This window comes from Lemur catta, chromosome 3 (genome assembly GCF_020740605.2).
Source record: "Lemur catta isolate mLemCat1 chromosome 3, mLemCat1.pri, whole genome shotgun sequence".
Taxonomy (NCBI): Eukaryota; Metazoa; Chordata; class Mammalia; order Primates; family Lemuridae; genus Lemur; species Lemur catta.
This window is the reverse complement of record NC_059130.1, coordinates 108,432,104-108,453,489: the sequence shown is the minus strand read 5'-3', so window position 1 is coordinate 108,453,489 and position 21,386 is coordinate 108,432,104. Positions and strand designations below refer to the sequence as shown.

The 21,386-nt window shown below is 48.4% G+C and overlaps 1 protein-coding gene across 2 annotated transcripts; it reads right to left on the bottom strand.

Moving 5' to 3' along the window:
* Positions 1-670: 670 nt before the first annotated feature.
* Positions 671-20,755, bottom strand: STMN1 (stathmin 1). Of its 2 annotated transcripts, none has more exons than XM_045545929.1 (5): positions 20,642-20,755; positions 18,877-18,951; positions 18,213-18,385; positions 16,177-16,368; positions 671-1,013 (listed from the first exon to the last, which is right to left on the bottom strand). In XM_045545929.1, the coding sequence occupies exons 2-5, from the start codon at positions 18,887-18,889 to the stop codon at positions 873-875; spliced, it is 519 nt and encodes a 172-aa protein (XP_045401885.1). In that variant the 5' UTR covers positions 18,890-18,951; positions 20,642-20,755; the 3' UTR covers positions 671-872. The 2 variants fall into 2 exon arrangements, with proteins under 2 accessions (XP_045401885.1, XP_045401886.1); XM_045545930.1 differs by lacking the exon at positions 671-1,013 and adding an exon at positions 15,297-15,810.
* Positions 20,756-21,386: the final 631 nt, after the last annotated feature.

Genomic DNA, 21,386 nt, shown 5'->3' with positions numbered 1-21,386 from the left:
ATCACCCTTGATGCTTTCCTGCCGGAGCCCCTTTAACTCCTCTGGAGCCTCCTGCCGCATTTGAGATGCTCCTGTAGCGTCCCCTCTCAGGTGTACAGCACAGACTCCTCTTCTAGGCATTAAAAAGTCTGGTCCTTTTTGCTATCAAAATGTTTATCTTCTGTTCAGCCTAAAGCTTCACCTTCTTTACTCTGGAATAACTGTGTGGAGAGGGAGGTTGTGATCAGCTTCTTCGTTGTTTCTCCAGCTTGCTGTCCCCATGCTGCTTCCCCAGGGCTGGTGCCATAGAGGAGGAAGGGATGAGAGGAGAAAAGCTCTCCCTCCTCCGCTGGGGTTGCAATTGGGCATTGTTTCCTCTGGGTACTGCAGGTACCCAAAATGCTGATTCTGTCCCCGTGGGGTGCTACTTCCCAGGAAAACCCCCTACCAGGGACCTCTCCCTGCATTCCTAGGCAGGTGGTGGCACTCTCTGGCTGATCCCTGGGACCTCACCCCTCAGCTTCTGCACCCCCATTTACTTCCCCTGGGAGGAAACCACCTTGTGCAGGGTCCTTTTCAGAAGGCTCACGGCCACCTTCCTTCCTAAGGTCCCACTTGCCACCCACCAAAACAGTCACCATTCCCCACCATCAGGGCAGGAGCAGTCTGCTCCCAGAGCAACTGATCCTGATCCTTAGAACAAACTTCAAGGTAGGCATTTTCACTCTCCACTGCCCCACTTCACAGAGGGGTAAACTGAGGCAAGCAGACCTGGCTGATATTAGAATCCAAAGGACCCCAAAGCCTTTTTCTTTCTTCCACATCAAGGATCCTCTTGGCCAGAAAGTTCTCAAGGTCATTGCCATCATCCACAGCAAATATTTATTGAATACCTAGTGTTGGTGAGACAGGTCAAACCAGGTAATCTGCGCAGATTGGAGGCTCAAGGCTGGGCAAAGGGCAGGAGCAGAAGGGAGGAAGGATTGCTCAGCCAAGGTCTGTCCCTGCCCAGGCCAATGAGTCCATAAAGTAATCTGGAAGAAAAAAAAATCACCAGGTCATCTGCAATCCAGGAATCAAGTGACAGGAGGTGGAAGTGCCATCAATCAAGGCTGAAACCAATGGTTCTCAAGCTTTGCAGCAAATGGAATCACCCAGGGATCTTTAAAAATTACTGACGTCTGGCCCCCACCCCCAGACATTCTGATCTGACTGGTATGGGGAGCAACCTGGGCTTCGGGATTTTTAAATGTGTAGCAGAGCTGCAGGAGGCAGGGGTGTGGGGAGGAGGTTTGACGGGAGCAGGTGGTGGTAACATAGCCTCCGGGGCCTGAGGTGCTAGTGCAGGGAGCTCAGAGTACTGGGCTGGCCCAAAGTAGGCACCTGGGAAGCATGAGTTGGAGGACAGTGGGAGGGAAAGGCAGGAGGGAGGGAGGGAATGGGAGAGAAAAAGAGGACCAAACCCAGTCATTGCAGTGAGTTTGGGTCCATCCTCTGTCATGAACTTTCTGTGTGACCTTGGAAAAATTGCTTCCCCTTCTGGCCTTAGTTCTCCATCTGGTAAAGCAGGAGATTGAATTTGTGGATGGCTAAAGATCCTTCTTGAAGCTGGGCACGGTGGCTCACACCTGTAATCCTAGCACTCTGGGAGGCCGAGGTGTGAGGATTACTTGAAGTCAGGAGTTCGAGACCAGCCTGAGCAAGAGTGAGACCTCGTCTCTACTAAAAATAGAAAGAAATTGGCTGGACAACTAAAAATATATAGAAAAAATTAGCTGGGCATGGTAGTGCATGCTTATAGTCCCAGCTACTTGGGAGGCTGAGGCAGGAGGATCGCTTGAACCCAGGAGTTTGAGGCTGTTGTGAGCAAGGCTGACGCCACGGCACTCTAGCCCAGGCAACAGAGTGAGGCTCTGTCTCAAAAAAAAAAAAAAAGATCCTTCTGGCTCCAGGGTTCCCCATCTGCAGATCCGTAAACAAAGCTGTTCTCCCTGAGTCTGGGCAGGGGGCAGACTCAGATGTTCACAGGCAGCCCTGGCCCCATCTCGGGCTCCATGGCCACCACACTTATGCTTCCAGACGGAGTTTGTGGCTGTGGAAATTTCTGCTCAGCCCATCTAGCTCAGCCCAGGGAACATGACTGTCCTTCCAGCTTCCAAGTGGAAATTTCCACTCTCCCCAACAGCTGGTGGCAGATGCAGAGCCATGGAGCTGGAGACAGGCAGAGATCATGGCAATGAGAGAGGGGACAGGGGACAACTTGTCATTACAGCCAACACACGGGCAGGCAGGGGTCCAGACATCCTCCTTCTAAGTATTTATTGAGCACTTCACCTCCTATGTGCTGGGCCCTATGCCAGATGCCAGGGACACAGGTAGGAATAGGATAGACCCGGTCTCCACCCTCCTGAAGCCTATCTTCTAATAGGGAAAGAATCTATATAGATACTGCGAATAAAAGCAAAGCAGGATAAGGAAAGGGGGAGTGATGCTGGGGGCAGGGAACTCAGAGAGCGGGTGATCAGGGAAGGCCGTGCTGCTGACAAGGTAACACTGTGTCACTGTCAAGGAACAGCAGGCACCGCTGAGCTGAGGATGGGGTAGGGGGAGGTGATGAGATCCCAGAGCCAGCTGGGGTCCCGGGGCCTTCCAGCCAGGATGAGGACTTTGGATTTTATGTTTGGTACTATGGGGAGCCCACAGGAGGTTTTGTGGCAGTGGGGTGACATGATCTGACTTACATTTTATTTATTTACTTATTTTTTACAACCCAGTATGAATATTGATCTTAATATCAGGCACAGGCTTCTTCTCAAAGACTTGGTCCAGTTTCATGAGACTTGTATAAGTGCATGTATCTTACCAGGGTGAATGCATACACGAGAATTAACTAATGATGCAAACGCCATGCAGTTGCGTCACCTAGAGGCATTTGTGGTGGACAGTGCGTGGGCCTGACTCATGCTCCCCCTGCGGAGTGCAGCTCCGCCTCTGCTGGAAGGGGAGAGCGCGGCCAGCAGGGAAGCGCCAACCCAGAGTGCTTAGTGCCAAGAGCACCCCTCTTCATTTTCATTGCATCGGGTCCGGGGCTGTGATTTCTCCCTGCACGCTATCGGCAAGTCTAGGGTACGTGGTGGTACCCTGGCAATACTGTGTTGCCATACGGGTCCTTTCAGATGCCAACATCACACTTTAGGACTGAGTTGTCCAAGCCCCAGGAGGAGGGCCGGAGGAGATGCCTGGACACCTGGCCCTCTCCTGGCCAGGGGCAACCCCCCAGCCACCAGAAACTCAGGGCCCTTCTCTTGCCAGTCGCTTGTCAGCTATGGCAGTGAAGCTGAAGCCTCTTTTTGTCAGGATCTTCATGGAGTAGTTTCTCATGCCACAGTCCAAGCACTCCTGGTGGTATGAACAGAGGCACACGGGGAGGCCAGCACCCCGCTCAGCACACGTAGTGGGTATTGAAGGTTCCAGACCTGGCCTGGGTCATATTCTGTCTGTTGGGGCAGATTTCTGCAGAGGTTTGGCAAAGAGAACACGTCTCCCTCAGAGCAACATGGAGCTTGTGTAGAGGGTAGGATGCTGGATTTTTCTCCATGTCAGCCAGTTCCATTGGGTGCTTTGGGGTCAGGACGCTGGTATTGCTCTGAGCTGTTGCCCACATGTTTGTCCCATGTTTACCACAACCCTCTGGGGCATCATTCCCACAAAGGCCAGCTTTGCAAATGCCAGAGCCATTGTCGATAATAAGTACAGAAATTTCTTTTTCCATTTTGATGTAGCTGAGGCAACAAACGCACTGGGCAGAGGCCTGGGGTGGAGGATCTGGCCTAGGGCATCACTCAGGCAGCCATGGGGAACACCCTGCAGAGGGCAAGAAAGAAGGAGCACGGCTGTGCAGGGACCACTGTGAAGATCCCAGCTGTTGACGGTGGGGCCCAGGCAGGGACATCTCAGAGGAAGAGGTGACAGGGTCGCAGAGGAGTGATGCAGTCCAAGCATCTGCCTGGCGTGTCCTTCCACTGTCAGATCATTTAACCGCTCCCCATTCTGCAGGACACATGCACGGAACCCCATAGCTATCATTCCTTCTTTCACACATGCATTGATAAGTATTTATGGAGTGCCAAGGCAAATCTGACCAGGACCCACTCTGCTCCCCACCCATGGGTGGCTCCCCAGTGCCTACGGAATCAAGTCCAGATTCCTTGTCCTGTGACCTACCAGCCTCATATCTCCCCCTCCATCTGCAGTCCAGCCACGCCCACGTGCTGCCATCTCACCTCTCTCAGCCCTCCTCATGCTGCTCCCTTTGTCTGAAACACCCACTACGGCTTTTTTTTTTTAACCTGCTCAACTCCTGCTTCTCCTTTGGGACTGAGCTCAGGTGTCACCTCCTCCAGGAAGCCCTCCCTGACTGGTTCCCACCACCCTGGTCTAACTTGGTTGCCCTTCTCTGTACTTGGACGGGTCCCTCTGATTACCCTACCAGATCCATCACACTGTGACATCTGTTAATTGCCTGTCTCCCTCCTGGGCTGTGTGTCTTGTTGTCCTATATTCCCAGCACTCAGCACAGAGAAATCTTGGAAAGTGGGATGAATGAATGAAGGGTGCCAGGCCCTTGTTAGGTGCCTGGACTACAGAGATGAAAAAGAGACACTGTCCCTGTCCAAAGCAAGGAGAAAGGGGAAATCAGGAAACGGTTTGTCAAAGAATGACAAAGAGGGGTGCAGGGAAAGTGGGGAAAGAGGTTTTCCAGGGAGGGTCAGTGAGTGCAGTGGGGTATCTGGAGTCAGAAAGCCAATCCAGCACAGCTGCTTATTAGCTGTGTGACTGGGCCTGGTTTCTTAACCTTGCTCTCCCTCAGAGACAGAATGTAGCACAGTGTTTGGCTCATAGAAAACACTAGAGAAATATCTTGACCATTCTGATTTGCTAACATAGTGGGTGGGTGACGAAGGCTGTGGGAACAGGTATGCCACACTCAACCCTATCACCTGTTCATATGTCAAACTCCAACACCCTTGGGATCAAATAAAAATGCAGTAGCCCAGAAGTCAGGCTTGGCTTCTTGATTATACCGAGTGCAAACTCCTCTAGGGCAAGAACCTTTGTCCATTTTTGTTTTTGCTGCTAAATTCTCAGCACCTAGGATAGTGCCTGGTACATAGTAGGTCCTCAATAAATGAATAAATGACTGAATTCTGATTTGGCTAACCCCATGCATATGGGTAACCCCCTTCTCTCCTCCCTTAGACCCAGATTCCTCCTCCAAAACCTTCATAACTTCATTAGCTATGACTTAATTCAGCAGCAAGGAATGAAAAGTCACAAAACAGTGGCTTAAACAAGTAAAAGGATTAATCTTCATCCTACAACAAGAACCTGGTGGGGCATAGGCAGTCCAAGACTGATATGTCAGTTCAGTGATGTCATCGAGGTTCCAGGCTCTAACGATCTCCCTGCTCCAGTCATCTTATCATGTGACTCTTACCCTCATGATCACAATATGGCTGCTACACTTCTAGGTATCACGTCCCCATTCCAGGCAGGAAAAAGGAGGATGGAAAAAATGGCAAAAGGTGGATGGAGGGGCCGGACAAGTTGGTACCTAGAAACACCTTTCAGGCTTCTGTTATAAGGAAGGAGAACATCGATGGTGGGAGGGCAGCCAGCAAGGTCTCCCATGGTGGCCAGTGGAACCATTGCTTCTCTCCACCCCGTCCCTCGCACCTGTTCCTGCTCCAGCCTTCTTCATTTGAGTAGATGGCACCTCCCTTCTCCTGGCTCCCCACGTGAAAAAGCCCAGGAGGCCTCCCTCTCCCCACAGTCCACATCCAGGCCACCAGCCCCTCTTGGCTGCACTGTGACCTAGATCCTGAATCTGACCGCAACCCTCCAACCCGTGTCCGAGCCACCCTCATCTCTCTCCTTCCTGCACTCCAGCCCTCCTTACCCTCCATTCTCCTCACAAAGGCTGAAGGATTCTTTACACACAAAATCTGGTCGCATCACTCCCCTCTTAAATCTGAGGCTCGGCATCACGCACAGACTGTAACACAAACCCTGGCGCCAGCCCCAGGCTGTGAGCTGGACCCTGACCACCCCCCTGCACGGGATACCCCAGCTCACTTCATCCGGCCTGGCGGGCCTCATTTATGCTCCGGCCTCACACCTGCTGATTCCTGCCTGTGGGCGTTTGCACTAATGGTCCCCTCTACCAGGAACACGCGCTCCTGCCTGCCTCATCTGTGGCGGCCCCTCACCCCTGCCACAGCCACTGTGTGTCACATCTTGTCCACAGCACTCACCACAATCTCTTTATCATCTGTCTCCTCCCCCAGCACGCACGCGCACGGGCAGGGCCCTTGTCTGCCTTGAAAATCGCTGTGTCCCCAGGGCCCAACGCTGTGCCTGGCAAGAATGAGGGCTCAGTGTGCATTTGTTCAGTGAATGAACAAATGGAGAGACTTGACTGGGTGATCTCCTAGGGAACCTTCTAGCTCTTGGACATCTAAAGAGAAAGGAGAGGAAGGAGACTGGGGTTAAGGAACATGATACAGGAGATATGTCAGAAACTGGAACGTCCCAACCCTCTTCCCTGACGGCCAGGAGATCCTACCAATGGGAACATCGCTGAGGGCAGAGTCAGAGACCATTTAGGAAAAACAGGAAGGAGGAGGTGAGCACAGGCATTGCCACACTGAGCCCACTAAGTTCAGGCCAGACGGGGACCTGACCATCTGGGAAATGGCATTGACAGAGCAGGCTGCTGGCTCTGCCTAACCTCTCTGAACCTCAGTTTCCTCATCTATAAAGTGGGATAGGAACTGTATTTACTTCACGAGGTTGGTTTAAGGATTTGACAAAATGGATTATGTAAAGTGCTTACACAACATGTGACAAATAGAGAGAGCTCAAAAAACCTTAGCCATAAAAGAGAAAGAAGAGACAGGAGACAGTGAGAAAATACAGAGCGAGGTGACACAGATGCCAATGGCCTGGTCCCCTGGGGGCAGCCCAGTCAGGCCTGCTGTGAGCTTGGACTTTCCAGAAAAGAGACAAAAATTTAAGGTATCCAAACTTTAGCATCCTCTCCCCAAAATGGATTTTTTATTCTTCTGGTCCAACCCTTTCATTTTGCAAATGTTCTGAGTCCCAGAAAAGATAAAGACACCCAGGGCCGGCAGCACAGTCAAGCACGGAGAGCAGGCCTACCAGGGAGAGGATGCTTGGGGGCCGGTGCCGTGGGTGCACCCTCCTCTCCCCAGTCTGGGGCAAGGGTCTGCCTCCCTCTGTCCCCCAGCTGCAAGGATGGGAAATGGCAGGCTGAGAAGACCTGTGAAGCCGGTAGGACGGGGCAGCAGGGGGGAGCCCCCAGGGAGGAGGGACACTTCCCTGAACCCAGCACTGAGTACCCAGCCGGCCTGTGGGTACCCACAGTTTACAGATGCGGGTGTGGGCACCCAGGGCCCCTGTGGAGCCAAGAGAGCCAGAACTTGAATCCTGCTGTGTGACTCCAAAAATCTCTGCCTTGCTTCTGACTGGGAATTGAAAGGCCTGTATTTGAGACCAAATGACTGTGACCTTGGGCCAGGCCTTTCTCTCTGGCCTCAAGATCCTCCTCTACCTAAGGAGATAGATGCCACCACCACTGAGCGCCCTTCCAGCTGAAGCTGACATTCTTGGGATTCTGAACGCCTCCCAGGCTGAGTCAGAAGGAAGGCCTGCTGGCTTCCAAACAGAATGCCCCCATGGTCTCTCAACCACCCTTTGTGGCCCAGGCACAGGGCTGCCCTGCCTGGAAGAGCCCCTGGAACCTGCCCCAGCCCCAGGCTGTTCGGTGCCTCGCTGGCCTCCAGCCCAGGGTGAAGCCCATTAGTCCACCTTTCCAGCCTGGGAGCCTGGAAACTGCTCCACGGTTTGGGAAAGTGAAGCCAAACAACATAATCAAGCCCCTCCCTCAATTCCTCCAAAACTTCGAGGCTTTGGGAAGCCCAAAGGTCAGTATTTAGGCCAGTGCTTCTCAAGCTAAATTAAAAAAAAAATTTAATCTGTTGATAACTTATACTTTTGTAAAATTTAAGACAAATAGACTAGATAGTGGTAATAGTTACACAATATTGTGAATGTACTTAATGGCACTACATTATATACTTAAAAGGGTTAAAGCAGTACATTTATGTTATGTATATTTTACCACAATAATTTTTAAATACAAAAAAATGAAATGAAAAAAAGATGCAAAATTCTAGCCTAACTTCATCTTAACAGTATTCAACAGACCTTGTACTATTGTGATAAAGTTTCTAAATGCTTACTTTCAGTTTCTGTACTTATCTGGTTGTAGACCAGTAACAGTCTGTGGACTGGCAGCGGCCCGGGGCCTTTGCTTTGATACCCTTGGTTCAAGCTGCCGCGAGGAGACTTTCCAGGAGGCACAAGGCTCCTCGACTCCCCCAGCACTACTTCTGGGTGCCAGGCTGGCCAACCCCAAGCAGCCCACGCCAGGCTGGTCTGACCATGGCTTGACCCTCCTTCTACACCAGTTCGTCTCCCAGGGCCTTCTTGATGTATGAAATGTTTGATTTCAAAACAAAAATGGAGTTTATTATATTTCAAACAAGAAGCACTATAATTAATCAAAGTGTGCCCCTAAACTATCAAGACCATTTTGCCATCTTAACAGTAGCTTGTTTATGCCAGCAGTGAAGACGCCTGGAGAAGGAGTGGCGATGAAATCCTGAAAGGCGTTTCCCACAGCTTGTTGAGAATTGACTATTTTTCCTTGCAAGAAGTGGTCCAAAGCCTGGAAGAAGTGGTAGTCAGTTGGTGCAAGGTCTGGTAAATATGGTGGATGACAGAGAGTTTCCAAGTCCAGCCTCTGTAGTTTGAGCAGCGTTGTTTGTGCGAAATGTGGTCTTGCAAGAGGATTGATTGGCCTGTCTCTACTGACCAATCTCGGCTGCTTAATCACAAGCATCCTCATCATTTCATCCAGTTGGTTGCAGTAGACATCCATTGTAATCGACCAACCAGGTTGCATGAAGCTGTGGTGGATAATACCAGCACTGGACCACTAAACAGACACCATTAGCTTTTTTGATGAGTATTTGGTTTTGGACTGTGTTTCGGCACTTCATCTTTATCTAACCATTGTACTGAACCCTGGCGATTGTCAAGAAGTATCCATTTTTCATCACAGTTAACAATATGGTGTAGAAATGGTTTGCCTTTAAGTTGTGACAGCAAAGAAAGGCAAGCTCCGAGACGATTTCTCTTCTGACACTCATTTAATTCAGGCAGAACCCCTCTATCCAGCTTCTTTCCTTTGCCCATTTGTTTCAAATGATCCAATATTATTGGAATAGTAACATCAAACCTTGCTGCTAATTCACATGTAGGTTGAGATGGATTCACTTCCACTACAGCTTTCAGCTTATGATTATCCACCTTGGTCTCAGGTTGCCCACATGGCTCATTTTCAAGATTAAAATCACCAGAATGGAACTTCTCAAACCATCAGCGTCCTGTGCGTTCATTAACTACATCCTTCCCAAACACATGGTTGATATTTTGAGCTGTCTGCGCTGCATTGGTTCCACAATAAAACTCATATTCAAAAATAACACGACTTTTTGACTTTTCCATGGTTTCACAAAAATTGATCTAAAAAAAATTTGAAAGATAATCACAGGCCAAACCATGTGTTTGAAAGAATGAGGATGTACTTTCAAACAAGAAGTGTCAAAGTGCCTATGGAAATCGGACATTTCATACTTAATAACCTAATACATTGTTAACAAAGTGTCCCTGTCAGTGGCCAGGAGAATGGTGGTGCCACTGGTAGTCACAGAGAGTCTCAGGCTGGGGAAGCACAGGGTCGAGGTGTGCCTTCTTTGCTTCTAATCCCTACACCAAACGTGGCCCAAGTATCATCTCCTACAGGAAGTCACCCTGGCCCGCATCTGGACTGAGGAGCGCCTGTCTGTGCCCCACATCAAGCGCAGGTCTCCTGTGTTTGTACTGAACGGTCCACACGGTAAATTAGGAAATGGGGCCTACCGTGGGGGGAGGGAGGAAAGGGGATGTAATATGTGCCTGGGTCCTGGGGGGTGCCCCCCCGCGCAGGGTGCAGCCGGCACTCTGTGATGGTTGGTGCTTCGGGCCCATTTCCGCAGGACTAGGGGCGCCGGAGAGTGCAAATTGTGTTTGCAACGTTGCCTCCTGAGTAGAGTGACCTCTGGTGGGCTGAGCAACAGAAAACACTGTGGGCTTTAAAAAAATCTGGACACCTGGGCTCCAGTTTTAGAAATCTTACCTCCAGAGGTCTGATGAGGGTCTTATGTCTCCGCATTTTGAAAAAGTGCCACGTGACCCTGATGGCCAGCTGGGATGTCTGGGGACTGTGCTGGCAAAGGTACAGCATCTCTGGAAGGAGACACAAGGGAGGACAGCTAGGGACCAGGGGGAGGGAGATTCGCTTTTTATTACATGTCCTTTTGTACTGATTGGACTTTTGACCTAAAAAAAAGTTAGGCTGGTGGTCGGACAGAGTTGCTGTCAGGGGCTGTGTCAGGGACCGCAAACGCTAGGGCGGTCCCATTAAGGACAGAAGGCGAGGCGGGGGGAGGAATGGAGGGCTGTAGAGCACAAGTCCCGCCTCAAGGGGGCAGCAGCTGCCCGGAGCTTGCTGATGGCGTCTGGGTGGGACTGTGAGCCCAGGGTTGCCAGATATTGCGGTTCTTCAAGATAAGCCTGAAATCAGATTTTCACGTGGAACTGTCAACAAATTCAACGATTTAAAACACAGCATGGGGCGAACACAACATGCCTGCGGACCCATATTGGCTGCAGCTCCCAGTTTGTGCGTTCGGATCTGGGAGGATTCCATCAAAGATTAGGCACCTTGGAGGCTGCAAAGGTAGGGCAGAACTATCATTTGCTTCTAGAAAATCGGGGTGATGGGGTTCGCCCAGGATGAGGACAAAGCAGGTGGACCGCGGGAGTCACCTACTCACTCATAATTAATTAATCCAGCACATAGTCACCACCCACCATGAGCTGGGCTCAGGGCTGGAGATCCAGTGGCAGGCAGAGTCCCTGTTCTTGGGGACCCTATGTTCTACCTGGAGAGACACACTTGAAAAATAATTGCATAATAATTAACCACTTACATTTGTAATACATGATGAGCTGCAGTATAGCATGGGGGTTAAAAGTTTGGGTTTGATTCCTGACTCCACCACTTGCTAATATCACTTTGGGAAAATCACCTAAACTATAGCTCGGTTGCCTCCTTCCTCACCTGGGAAATGAGCAAGATAATCTCATAGGCTTGTTCTGGGGATTCATTCAGATAATTTTTAGCTGTCACTATTAAGGAGAGAGAAGGTTAAGAGGGGAACCTAGACTTAGCATGGGGAGCCTCCACCAAGCCCCCCATCCCAGTGAATACTAGGGCTTTTTGCTAGCGAGGGGGCAGGACTTGGCTCACCAGCAGTGTGTCTGGGGCCTGTCAGTTCAGCTCAGTTGGGGAATACTTCGTGTTCATGACATGGTCCCTGATCTTAGGGGGTCTGCAGTCTAACCAGGTAGAGGATCACAGTCTTTGATTTGGAAAGGAACTTTCAGGGCACCTAATCCAACCTCTATCCAAAGAGGCACCTCTTTAAGAAGCCTGGCTTTCGTGTTCTAAATTCCTAAATGATTCATATTTAACGGTGATTCAAACAACAGGATCAGCAGTAAGGTAGCCAAACTGTCATTTGGGTGCACAGATTTACCTGGAGAGCTACAACACCGCTGGAAACCCAAATTCTTTTACAGAGTGGGTGGGAACACCTTTATAAAGTACTGGTAGGTGGGGGATGAGAGCTCTCTTCCAGGTAAGTCCAAATAAAGAGATGGTCACAAATTTCCTTTTTAAGGAGGTGGCACTGGCAGAATTTAGGGCTTTCACTTGCTGGCTGAGTCCATGTGCTGGTTTGGGGCACAAGGAAATTATTCAGGGCAACAGAGGGACACTGAGCTGCCAGAGCAGTCCCCTTTCCTGTTTGGGTTAGACTCCCTTACTAGCTCATTGGGACCTTGGGCAAGTTACATAACCTTCCTCAGCCTGTGTCTCTGGACGGTGGGGATGGTGGAGACGATGTGCACAGCAACGCCTGGATGTCAGTGCTCACTCAACAGTGGCACCACCGCTTTGCCAGCCAACCGTGGAGTCGTTTCTTTTTCCTCCTCCAGTTTCCCATGTTTAGCAGCACATGCCCCAGTTCCTCAGCACAGTGTCAGCCATGTGGATTGCTCCAGAGGCCCCGAGGGCTCTCCCGCCTCACCCCTGTGCTGCTCCAACAGCCCCCACAGTGGTCTCCAGTCAACTCATCCCACCTCCACTTTCTCTTCCTTAAAATGACTGTTTACTGACTACTGCCATCCCTATGCTGGAAAACCTTCAAAGGGCCTCTACCACTTAGGATAAAGGAAGGGGCAGGGGACCTTCCTGGAGAGCCTGCCTCGGGCCATTAACTATGGCAGGTTCTCTGTGCATGTCACAATCACAGGCTGAGTGTTTAATAAGTAAGTGCTTTAGTGGGGGGTTTGATTTGGGTCCATCTGACTTCTAAGGACTAGCTCAAGTCCTTTCTCCTCCACTAAACTTCCCAGATCACGAAAGCCCTCTGTGTTTACTCCTTTCACCAAAGCACTAGAACATACCTGGTTAGTACAAGCACATGGTTGACATCATTCTCAGATACGTGTTCCACAACTTTCCTCCCCCTTCAGGTATAAGCACATGTCACGCTGGACCCTAACTTCACCTTCTTTTCATCCCTAGCACGTAGCCCAATGTGAAGCACACCGTGTTTGTTAAATGTTGACGTACGTAAGAGCCTCCTTCACATCCTTCAAACCTTTTTTTTTTTGGAGACAGGCTCTTACTCTGTCACCTGGGCTGGAATGCAGTGGCATCATCATAGTTCACAGCAACCTTAAGCTCCTGGGCTCAAGCGAAACTCCCACCTCAGCCTAGCAGCTGGGACTACAGGCACGTGCCACCACACCCAGCTAACTTTTCTATTTTTTTGTAGAGACAGGGTCTTGCTCTTGCTCAGGCTGGTCTCAAATTCCTGGCCTCAAGCAATCCTCCTGCCTTGGCCTCCCAAAATGCTAGGATTACAGGTGTGAGCCACCAACCTGGCCTCTTGTGTGTGTGTGTGTGTGTGTGTGTGTGTGTGTGTGTGTGAGTGAGATAGGGTTTCAGTGTGTTGCCCAGGCTAGAGTACAGTGGCATCATCATAACCAAACCTCTTTTCTATTGTGGCCAATCATTAAGTCCAAGTATAAAAACCTCAAGAAAGGACAAGCCTCATTTTCCACTCAAAACAAAAGGAATGGGATCGGCTCTTTGGTCACAGTTCCCAGGCTGCAAACAAACTACCCATGGCAGAAGTGCTGCCGGGAGAGGCTGGCCCGGCTGGGATAGATGCAGATTCCTGAGGATGGGACAGAGAATACTCAGGCCAGGGAAAGTACGCTGATAAGGACATTCCCTAGAAGTTCGTGGATACCCACTACTCCTCCTCCCCTCCAAGTCAGATGCAAAGAATTTTGGAGTAGAAGTTACTCAAACTGACCAAGCCCAATCTTCTCATTTTATCCAGGAGAAAACTGGCACCCAGGACTAAATCCTCCTCCAAAGGTCAGAGGTGAAATAGGGCTTCTGATTTTGTGGGTAAGATGTATCCTGTTCAGTTTCCTGTGACTTATTACTGTCATGAGGTGGGGAGGTCAGAACTGCCTTCAGATAAACTCAGGGCCACCACAGATTGCTTATAACTAACAGGGGACCTTCCTTCAGGCCTATCTTGACCCTTTTCTTGCTTTCTCCCGAGGTCTGTTCCTTTCCCAACAAAGTCCTGTATGAACGAACAAAAGCTTATTACTGTGCCATCTGTAGGACACCTAAATCATTACTCCAGATTTCTTTGTTCAGGCCTTCTTTATATTCCCATCTACTCAGAACTGGTGTTTTAAACATCCCATAGGCACCATTTCACTCATGCACATTTTTAGCACCTACTATGTACCAGAGACAGGAGCCAAAGATGACCAGTGCTTAAGCTACACACAAGCCTCACCCTATCCTCTTTTAGATATTGCTCAGCAGCTACTGTATTAAACAACATTTGATCTTATTCCTATTTGCCCTACATGCCCATAACTCTTCAAATCAAGCTTTTGTCCAGAATTCCTCTGATTGATCATCTCAGTCTAAGTAAATTTAAAAGTCAATGCAAGGCACATAAAAGCTGCATAATCACTTCCAACTCAAGAGTATAATAAACTTAGAGTACTCAGGAGCCTGTGGTTGAAAATAGTAATCATTTATATATAGTGCTAAATACGTACTGGTCTAAGCGTGGTCTCTCTATGCACACACAAACTCACTTATTCCTAACAGCATCAGAGGTAAGTTTAGTAGGCTATTATTATTCTCATAAATAAATTTGGCAAAACCCAGATCAAGATAAAGCCAGAGCTGCAGAGGCACATGCATTAGGAACACGTGAACCCATTGCAGTATTAGCAATCATCTTTTGCTATAAGTGCTTGGCTTCTAAGAGCTTTTATACAGATGTCTGGGAAGCAAAAAAAATCATATGTAATTAAGGTTATTTCCCAAACAGCATAGGAAAGCTGCCAAAGGCTTTCCTTGAATTCAGAGGAAATGCACTGATAATGGTGAGTATTATAAGCCTCTGGATACAAGATGAAGTAGCTGCCAACCTTAACCACCCAAGTCAAATGTTACTCCAGCAAATAATTAAAGTTCCCTTTAATCATGTCAGAGCAGTTGCTTACAGCAGCATAGAAAGTTCTATTAATTCTGATTCTTGAGTCATAGCTTTGATGGCAGGAAAGTATTAGGACACACCCCCACCTGTAACCACCAAATATCTCCAACTAGGACCTTGAGATTCCCTCTAAACTATTCTCTAGAAACTCCATTTGTGCCTTTATTCTGCCTTTTTAACAGGGACACAGAACAAAAAAATGCTTGTTTGCAAATAAACATCTGAAAGAGTATAGTAACAGCTGATCTGGGCCAAGGCATCAAAACAAAGCAATGATTGTGGAAGAAGACAATGCAAACAACTCAGGAGCAAGAAACTGGAGGGCAGAGAACTTGCAGTAATGTGTGTGCTGGGTATTTCCACCAGCCCAAAGGCCTCATCTGGAACAAACATAAACTAGGCAGGTGTCTATAGCTTGATAATTTGTTACCTGAATAGAAAGAAGTCACTGCCACCAACAGCACTGTGCAGTTTTATTAACCATTCAAGTCCAGTAGCATCTGGTAAGACTGGGACAGAATTGGGATTGAAAAGTGAACAAATATTCAGCATCTAACAGTTCAAAAGAAGCCACTACATACTCTTTTCACAAATATGTTTTCACAGAGCCAATACAGTACTAGCCATTAACCCAGTACACCAAGTGTACTGAAGTAGAAAAGATGCAACAAGAAAAATAGCTACATTAGAAAGACCAACACTTTAGAAAAAGAGTAAAACACTTTCAGTTTCTCCCCTTTAGCCCCTAAAACAACGTCTTACAGCCTGGATCTACCTATGCAGTCCTACATCAGCTTCTAGAATATCTGTCAGGAGGGAAAAAATAAAATGACACTGGCCAGTACAGTCTTTGGATATTTAGGAAGGGGAGGGGGAGAAAGTCAGTTCTCAGAACAAATTAGTCAGCTTCAGTCTCATCAGCAGGATCTTTGGATTCTTTGTTCTTCCGCACTTCTTCAATGTGCTTATCCTGTAAAGCAATGGTAAGTATCATCAGTCAAATAAAAAAGCCTATCAAGTCATGCTCCCCCACCCCAAAGAGGCCCAGCAAAGCCTTGGTACCTATATTACCATCCCATGGGAATTACAAAATTAGAGTTCTACAACATCATCTTCAAACCTCCTGGGTCACTTGGGGAACCTAATGACCAGGCTGCCTACTGATCTTGCAAGGAATGCGTGCAATTTTGCTGGATATTACTGAATATTCCATCATAAAAAAAAACACCTCTCATTTAACATGTTAAGTCCCTAAACTGAAGGCACTTAGTTCAACCCAACTCGGTGGTGAATCAAACCACAAGCTCTTAATCCCTCTACAAAGCAAGAAACCAACCTTCTCCCGCAAACGCTCCAGTTTGGCAGCCATTTGTGCCTCTCGGTTCTCTTTGTTAGCTTCCATTTTGTGGGTCAGTTTCTCTTCCGCCATTTTGCTGAAGTTGTTGTTCTCTTCTATTGCTTTCTGAAGCACTTCTTTCTCGTGCTCTCGTTTCTCAGCAAGCTGCTTCAAGACCTCAGCTTCATGGGACTAGAAAAAATTTAACAGGCTAGGCTCTCTGGAATGTATTTAGTATAAAATTACAACAGATATTATTTAATGGGGGGATTGAAAAGAGGCAGAAAATAAGGTCTCTTTAAGTAATACGGATATTAGGACCTGAATTATCCCTATCATAAAATACCGTGAAAATCATATTCTTTTTCTAGTATTTGTATTTACTTTGGAAAACTGCCTATATTTGTTCAGAGATCTCTTGCCCAATTATTCCTTAAGGAAATCTTTATAAGAGTAAGATTTTCTGCTTAATGGTGTCCAGATGACTTGAGTAATATGCACTTGGGAATGGTACTGTATTATAAAGAATTTTGGTTACTTAACTTCAAAAGAGTTACCCAAAGAAAACTGGCTCATTATAAAAGATTTTAACCATAACTGACTAAAAAAAATCAGTAATAGAAAATTTAACCTTAAGCCTTCAGATTACCATTTAAGTGAGAAGGATTTCTGTTTCAAGGAAAGGCTTATTAGCTTTTCTCTGTGGAAACTCATTAACTTCCAAACCATACCTTGGTGTGCCTCCTTCAGCAGACTCAGGATAGCTTGTTATCAGACTCAGAGGTGTTTGGAAGCATCAACTTCCAGTGTTAACTACAGAGCATCTGCCACTTGGTTCTATTAATTCTCTTTTGCAAAATACTAATCATGATAGGAGTCTCACTATATTTAGCCAGTTATTATGTAAAGTAGTGGCTAATGACTAAGGCCAGGGTTGATTCCTAAAAAACTTCCCTCTGTCCAACTTTCAGCTGTATTGTTTCCTCCTACTCCGTGAACTCAAACTACATAGAAGCACAGATAGAAGATGTTGCACAAGTGTAAATACTGCTGCTCTTCCTGGGGAAAAGATTCGCAGTGCTGATGTTGAATCACTGCCCATACACACAGCATGTGTCACTGAAAAGTATATGACACACGCTACAGCAGTTTAAAAGGGGCCTGTGTGTATATACTAGACTTCAAATTACACTAGCTGTGCTGGTCTGGGGCAGGTTACTACACCTCACCTTTTGGTGCCTTACTTGCCCCAACTTAAAATCAAACCCACCACCCCAATCAGGGTTGGTGGGAAAGAGGACTAAATGAGAATGTATGTAAAGTTCTTAATGAGTAGAATAATGTTGAGTGGAAGGAAATACACTAAAATGTTAGCAATGGCTATTTCTGGGAGGTGGGAAAATGAATACTTTTAATTTCTATTTATAAATTTGTTTCCCAGTTTTTCTACAACAAGCATAGTATTTGTTGATTCTTCTGATTGGTTTTTTTTAAGGATAGCTACTTTGTAATAGAATTGCTTAGATAAGAGAAAAGCTACACAATACCAGTTAAGCAACACAACCACATTACTAGCAATTTAGAATGCTTTTATTATACAGCTCTCAAAAATAACTAAAGTGACAAAGAATCATCTGCCAACAAATATTCTATTTTTCAAAGAGGAAGCAAGAGAAGCATGAGCTTTGGTTTAAATCAGACGTGGGCTTGAATTCTGGCTCCTACACTTACTAGTTGTATGACTTCAGGAAAATAACTTAACATTCCTGAGACTGTTTTCTAATTCCCGTTATCTGAGACAACACCCAGTGTAGGGTCACTATATTAAAGGAGAAAAATATAAACAAAAGAGGTGGCACATTAATAGGAGTTCAACACACGACGGCTGGTATTTTTGTCCAGCCATTGCATGTGTAATTTTCACAGTTATAATCATGGTGTAGCTACAATTCTGTTTTCTTCCTGTTATGAAAATAAAATTCATTTGCCCTATTGTATTAATAAATATCCTGTTTTCTATGAATTGTCATGATTACCTTGCGTCTTTCTTCTGCAGCTTCTAATTTCTTCTGAATTTCCTCCAGGGAAAGATCCTTCTTCTTTGGAGGGGAAAGGGGGAATTCTGGGACAGATTCTTTTGACCGGGGGCTGAGAATCAGCTCAAAAGCCTGGCCTGAGGCACGCTTCTCCAATTCTTTCACCTGGATATCTGAAGTTGATCATATTTATAATAATTCAGAAAACCAAGGTTCTCCTGTTTTAATAAACTATTCTGCAACTTTCTAAAAACCAAGTTAAATGTAATGAATCAAATTAGGGCTGATGAAAATGCGTTTGCAGGCAAGATATTACTACATAAATATCATCTCTCAGAAAAACAAAGCTCCACATTTTTGGATTAATAAACACTATTCTGAGACATCAGTACCTGACCGTCCCTTTCATAAACAAAAGAAAGACTTGTGCAAACTCCACAGTTTTGCTTTGGAGAAAGCTTAATTGTCTAATAATGAAACAATTATGAGCTCTCAGTACATTCACGCAATAATCATTTTTTCTTCTTAATTATTCTATTCATAAAACAGCTTTTTGATAAGACCAAAACACAAGTGCCAAATTAAAGGTGTATGACTTGAGCCATCTCCTAATCTAACATCATAACCCCATCACAATTTCAGCTTTTCCAAATAGATTACCTACCAGAAGAAGCCATGGTGAATAGAAGACAAGAGACTGGCAGTGTATTCTACACAATCCACTGTGGTAAGGAAAGCCCTGAAAACAATTTTCAAAAGCATGCAATCAATTTCTTGGTATTTCTATATGTCACCAACACAAAGAGATCTCAAATCACATCTGTATAAATAAACGTCAGAAAAATCACTACGTGGAATTACATAAGACATCATTAACCAGGAAAAAAAATTATCAATATCTACAAAATACCGAAATGTTGGGAAATTTGAACTGTAATATAACGTTGGTTGCAGAAAATCAAGTTAACTGAGCTTGCCCATTCAAAAAAACTCATCGATTTTTAAAATTAGATGAGGTTACAAGGATGAAGCATTTTTTTTTCCCTTCATAAACTAAATTTCTCCGCCCCACCGTGAAAAGATACTCCACATTCAACTCAACAGTACAGACCGGAGCCATCTTAATACTGCCTACAATTCATTGTGCAAATGAAATACCCACCCTTGCTTTGTCTGTTTCTGCTATGGAGGAAAACAAAACGCCCAAGCTAATATTAGCCAATAATGTAGAACGCCTATTGTTCCTGAGGTTTAAGCTCTTTGCCAACAGCGAGCAAAATTAAGTTTTATGAACCTCTGGAGTTTTTTTTTTTCTCCCCTCTAGGTTTTAAGTTATATTTGCTGCCGTTATGTCATAAAAAACGCTATATCTCTGGTTGATTTTTTTAAGATCATAATTCTTGCAGACCTTAGGCTAGTACCAAAAACGCAGGACTACAGGTTCCGAACAGCTAGAAATTAAAATCAGAGGCTGTGAAAACCTCTAGCCCGAGCAGAGCATTACACTCAGCAGCCGACCAAGGATGGGCGTGGCCCTGGCCCAGGCGAAGAAAAGCGGACAGGACGCCCCCGGCCAATCAGAGCACGCCCTGCACTCCGGCCCCGGGCCCCGCCCCCTTCCTCCCCGCGCCTTTTCGAATCTCCCCGAACTCTCCACATCCCCGAGCCCGCGCGCGTGGGAAGGGGAGGGATGGGCGGGGCTAACGGTCCTATCCGGGTAACTCCGCCCCTCCCGGGCTCGCCCAGCGCGGACGCCCCCCCCAACTCCCGCCAAAAACACCTCGAGGCCGCCGCCACCCCCTCCACACCTCAGCGGGTGGAGCAGGCTCCAGTAACGAGCCGCCTGGTAGCCTCGCAGTCGGCTCGCCACCTCCTCCAGTCGTCCCCGTCCCCAACCTGCCGCGCCACCTCCTCCAGTCGTCCCCGTCCCCAACCTGACGCCACCCAAGCCGTCCGCGCCCCCACCGCAAAGACAGGACAGCCCTCTAGGGAAGCCAGGGGACCCACCCCTCAGTCACAGGCTAGGGCAATCGCGGGGAGGCGGCGCGGCCCTGACCGCCCACAGCCTGGCTGCTGGTCCCCGGGGGCGCCGCCCCACCCCTTCAGACAATGGGGACCACGGCGGAGCCTGCAGGGAAGGGGCGGCACCCCTATTGTCTCCTCAACGACACCCCGGGGTTAAGGCCTCCAGCTCGCTCAGACCCCTCCCCACGACAGCCGCGCCCCCAGGGAGTGGGGACAAAGCCGAGGCTCCGCCCGAGCCACACACAAAGCGGAGAGCCCCCCGCCCACCTGCCCCTCAGGGGCCCGCGGCTCCGCCCGCCGCCCTCCAGCAGGGGGTCGGTGCCACAGCCCGGCCCCTCCCGCCGGTCGCGTCCCTCTCGCTGCCCCAAGCCGGCCACCGCCTCCTCAGAGAGCCCCGCACCCACCTGCTCGGTCCGAGCCGCCTGACCACACTCTGAGCACCAACAGACCCGACCGCGCACAAAAGCGCCAAACAGCGGCACGTGACCCCCGTGCGGGGCTCCGCATTGGCCGAGAGCGGCGGCACGTGCCGCCCCCTCCCCCACAGCCCGAGTGGGGCCCCGCCCCTCGGGACCCCGGAGCACCTCGGGAAGTGTAGTCTAAGCTAGCGGGGCAAGGGGACAATGCGGGGGTCTGGGGGGCGCTTGGGGGTATCCCCAGGTGTGAGCCAGGGGCCAAGGCGGCGATGTGGCCGCGGAAGAGGGCGTTGCGGTGGACCCCGGACTGAGTTTGGACCAGCTCTCCCATCTCTAGAAAAAGGGCTGGGCGGAGCGGGGTGGGGGGCCCTTCCCTACCTTTCAGACCTTGGCCGCCTGGACTCCGCCTCCGTAGAGCCACGTGCCCCGCCTCGCCCCAAGGGCAGCACTCAGACTGAGCAGTGTCCCTTTACTGCCCCACCCGCGTGCTTGTCTGAGACGCCCGAGCACCTGTGACAGGACAATGCCACTCTACGCCCCTGCATGGGTGGCCCCTGCCCCCCTGGCACCCTACCCCGGACACCCGCATGTCACCTGTATTGTGACATCATAATTACTAACCCACTCAGCCCTAACGGGTCACGGGTGTGGCCCTTCCCTCACTGGGTGCGTTCTCGCTCCCATCCCCAGGTTCCCTAGCTGGTGACCAGGGACCTGTGCAGGACAGCGGGAG